Genomic DNA, 4,676 nt, shown 5'->3' on the forward strand with positions numbered 1-4,676 from the left:
GCCAAAGAATCCTCTGTATTAATGCTTTCCAAAGGATGTACTCTAACCATAGGAAATTCCTTGTACTATGAAAATGTACTTACCATCTGAAACTAATCCCATGCTCAATGTTCCTGAACCCACCCACATAGATATATACACATTTCATGCTTCTGATTTCTATTGAAACCAAAGAGAGACAAAGTCGTGTGTGTGTGAACCGACTGTGGTTGGATCAGTCAGGAAGGATTTAATTTCTTTCAAACGAGGTGGATTATGGTTAAAAGCTTGTCCATAATTAAAAAACCACTTAAAAGAGTTACCCTCATTCAGAACCCGATAATATTGAATCTAATTCAATAACACCAAATCCCAGATAAATGTGTAAACTAACTTTTTTCCCCAAAAAAAAAAAAAGAAGGTGCGTGTATGATACATGCATCATCTGATAAGGATCAAACCGATGGCGGTGACCACGAGAGTAGAAGGGAGTCCAAACTTGAGATGGTTCCAGAAGGTCAGATTATAAGCAAGGTCAGGTACTCTGCGAGCTTGCTCACACACTATCAAGTTCGCTGCTGATCCCAAGAGGGACAGATTTCCTGCGACTGTGCTCACCCATGCTAAGATGAGCCATGCCTTCTTCTCTTTTTCACTTGAGATTGCAGCAGCCGAGGCTGCAATCCTCGCCCCCAGCAACAGAACTATTCATATGAAATCACAGCACAACAATATTCATCTCAGATATGCATATGACGCACAAGATCAAACTGGCTTTTTACATCACAGCTTATACCTATGAGGCCTGGCCTAGCTAAGTTAGGTGGATTCAAATTATTCAACTTAAATATCTTTCACAAAATGATAAGCTAGATCACATTTTATATAGCACAATCATCCATAATGTTATTATCAGGCTTTCATTAGGTGAAATCAATTATGTTCTTTTCTGCATATCAAGTAACTACATGAGCAAAGGGTAATCGGAACATTAGTTCTTGATCTGTGCAAGTAACCTCAAGAGTGAATGCAGGCTCAAGCTCAAAGACTATCTACAGTTGCACATAAGCTGATGAGTTAGGACCCTAGACTCCCCAACCAATGACACAGAATCACTGAATTTTAGTGTTATAGATCATGTTTCGATGATTTGCAAATTTTCGCTGAGCGCACAGCTTCTATTGGTTTAGAGGGTGGGTCAAACTACATATCAGAACAATTTACTGGCTTGCATTTCCAAGAAATTGTCAAAAGCTGAACTTTTGGCTAATTTTTTCTTCAATTTGTAACAGGTTATCACTGCCACAAAAGGCCGCTGTCCTTTATGAAATTATAGCTTGTGGCAGCTCAAAATCACTCAGTCAATTACATTGGGAATGAAAGCCATCCAACAGAAGTGAGCTTTGCCTTTTACAATGTTTAAAAGTCTAGCTCCTTCTCAATGTTTTGCAGCAAGCACTTGACTTCCTGCATGCGAAAAATTTTGGCAGAAATGATAGGACTTGCCATTTTGACAATGTCCAAGCCTACATTCGACTTAAAAAAAAAAACTTAGCATAGAATTTCAAATGCTTTATTAATTTGTATAAAAAAAGATTTGACTACCTGGACATGGTGAACACAGAAACTACCAGTCAGATTACCAAACTAAAATGTTGAAGGCATTCAATTTTGACACAAAAGTAATATGATATAAGTCATATGACATGAAGAATCAAAACAGAAGAAATAAATAAAACATATGGTATAATTATAATGGAAGGAAATTTGTCAACGTACCTGTTGGTACATTTGAAGCCAAATTTGACAGGACAAGGATGACTATGGCGAGCACTGCTATTCCACTGGCACTATCTACTTTAGAATAGGGCTCCATCAAGTCCCAAAAAGCACTTGGAATTCCAGTTTTATTGAAGCCATCTACCGTTATAAACATTCCACAGAAGAATACCAGAAGTGAATATGAAACCTGTTCCAAGGGGAAAATCAGTCCTAAGCAGTTGCATAATATTCATGGGGCAACAGAATAAGCGTATCTGGCGTTTCTTGCTAGTTACAGCCTTTACCTTCTCCAAGCATGGCCTACCGTCTTTGAAATCAAGAACCACCAAAGCCAGCGCAGCCGTAATTGCAGTCCATGACATATTCATTCCCACTAGCAAAGCAACTAGCATTCCTAATGTGATCGTGCAAACACAAGCTTTCCAGATTATGCGTTTCCATTGTGGGTTGAAAAGGTCATTTCCTTCGAAGAAGTTTGTATCACTTGGTCTATCTGCAACTGCGAATTCCTCTGAATGGCTGTTCTCATCCCTTGTGTGGGAAGTCATGCCATTTATCTCATCCTTTAATGCGTTTGAGTTTCTTGCAGAATCCACTGAGTTGTTGGATGCCAAATGAACTTCACCTGAGTTTCCACGGTTTCTCAGACTCTGAACCTGCGGAGAGTTTTGAATACTGCTGACAGATTCTAAATTGTTCGATTCTCGAGAATTGTGGGATGACAAGTGAGACATTGTGGCCGGAGAAAACCTATGACAATTGACCTCCTCTTCTGCTACAGCTTCTACGGCAGCATCTTCTTCATCCTTATGAGTAGACAATAACTTCCAATACATGGACAGAAGAATCAAGGCATTCACAACAATCCCCGCAAGCATAGCAAGAAGAATCCCAATCAAGAATTGACCAAATGATATGCCACTCTGAACGGCTATTACCAGATTTTGGGGGTTGCCTATTGGTGTTGCGGAGGAGCCAATATTAGCACTTGAAGCAAGAGCAAGGAGCAATGGATGGGGAGGCAAATTATGCTGCCTTGCAACTTTCAATACAAATTCAGTCAAAACAACACAAGAAGTGTCATTAGTGAAGAGAGCACTTGAGATAGCAGAAATCAGACAGATTCGACAAAGCAAGTCCTTTGCCCCTTTACTTTTCCAAGACAGTAACTTCCCCAAGTACTTGAACATGTCTGCTCTCTCAAGATATACACTCACGACCATTGTCCCAAAAAGAAGACCCAGAATTTCTAGATCAATGGCAGCATAAGCTTGATTTGGAGATAGAACTTGGAAGATGACCATAAGCATGGCACCTAAAAGGGACCCTGCAGTTCTCCCAATGGGAAGGAAAGGCACAGCAGGGAAAACTGCCAACACCCAGAAGATTGCAAAGGCAAATGAACCTAGAATCACTTTTGGAAGAGGAGCTAGTGCCATTATTGAAGCCAAACAAGCCGAAAACTAAATTTCAACTTCTCAAAAGATCAAATTCAAGCATGTTAATTGAAATTCAGTGTGGGAGAATGAAATTCGATTCCCAGAACATAAAAAGCCAGTATTGCAAAGTTAGCATGCATTTCCATCAAGTGAGGCGAGTCTCTGCTCTTTTTGAGGGCGGGGGTTCGAATCCTCACTTGTTAAAAAGGGTACCGGAGAGGGCTTTACTTGTCGTCCGGCCCGAATCCGGACTAGTCGATCGCTCGGGTACAACTGGCCCAAAGAGGCTGGGGCCCAGAAAAAGCGCGTTTGGATACCGGATGGTTTTATATAAAAAAAAAGAATGAATTCCCTGAAGTCCTCCTCCCTCATTTTCAGGAGATGTGGGTTGGTGACTCAAGATGCTAGACAATTCTTCAGCATCTCAGGACGTGGAGAGAACATAATTTGAAGATTGAGGAGAGAGGAGGAAGATTAATACTGTGAGATTGATACGGTGTGGTATAGGACTGATAATATAAAGGGATTGGAAAGTGGGAGTGGAATTTGAATATTGAAAGTGAAGTCTTTGCTGAGGGATCAAGGAGAAGTAGGCGAATATAACTGAAAACAGAAAGGAGAGGGCCGAAAAGGCGCAAGGGGATAGGAATTGGATTGAACAAGGAAGAAATTAAAATATGATTTTTTTTCTAAATACAATTCTGTACGATTTTCTTTTTTTAGCCGAAATTTTGGATTATAACGAATCATGGATATCGGATGCCGGATGGGCGGTGCACGGGGAAATTGTATGCTTATTTCTTTTATTCTGTATAAAAGCATGCAATTTTTTTTTTAATAGACCTATCCTAACTCTCCCCTGAGAATTAATCCTTCAACCTCCCCAACAAGATGAGTGGGGCCGGGTTATGCCATTTGAGCCGAGGCTCATTTGGACCGGATGAAATTTGAACGTACGGTTCATTTTCATTTATAACTAAATTTCAATATTATACAATGTTGAGGTACTACTCCATTCTTTATTATAAGATCTTTTTAATTAAATTAGGCAGTTTAAAAAAACAGTTAAAATTAGTTAAAAGCAATTAATATGTAGCAACTGCAGTTTTTTTGAAATATACCCCTATACATAAATGGATAAGTGTGAGAAAGTAATAGTGAGATAAATGAAGAAAAAATATATTAAATACATTAAATTATGGGTAAAATAGGAAATACTATATTAAATGCTCAGATAAACTTAAAGATGATCTTATAAAAAGGAATAAACCTGTTCAAAAAATTAGATTTTATAATAAAAAGCGGAAGGAGTACAAAATAATGTCAAGCTTGTAAAAACTATTAGCTCATAAAATAAATAATATGTTAACTTAAAAAATATAAAATAAAATAACAGTACTTAAATAGTGTTGCGTATGAAATATGCAATAAGCACATTATGTGAACCAAATTTAAACACGTGAAGTAGAGTTATGG

The 4,676-nt window shown here is 38.5% G+C and overlaps 1 protein-coding gene across 1 annotated transcript; it reads right to left on the minus strand.

Annotated features, from left to right (window-relative positions):
• Window positions 1-228: 228 nt before the first annotated feature.
• On the minus strand, window positions 229-3,343 carry LOC114730270 (silicon efflux transporter LSI2-like). Its single transcript, XM_028917315.1, has 3 exons — window positions 2,046-3,343; window positions 1,759-1,948; window positions 229-683 (listed from the first exon to the last, which is right to left on the minus strand). The coding sequence occupies exons 1-3, from the start codon at window positions 3,198-3,200 to the stop codon at window positions 421-423; spliced, it is 1,608 nt and encodes a 535-aa protein (XP_028773148.1). The 5' UTR covers window positions 3,201-3,343; the 3' UTR covers window positions 229-420.
• Window positions 3,344-4,676: the final 1,333 nt, after the last annotated feature.

This window comes from Neltuma alba, unplaced genomic scaffold (genome assembly GCF_004799145.2).
Source record: "Neltuma alba isolate B1F8T4 unplaced genomic scaffold, ASM479914v2 tig00012727_pilon, whole genome shotgun sequence".
In the NCBI taxonomy this organism is placed as follows: Eukaryota; Viridiplantae; Streptophyta; class Magnoliopsida; order Fabales; family Fabaceae; genus Neltuma; species Neltuma alba.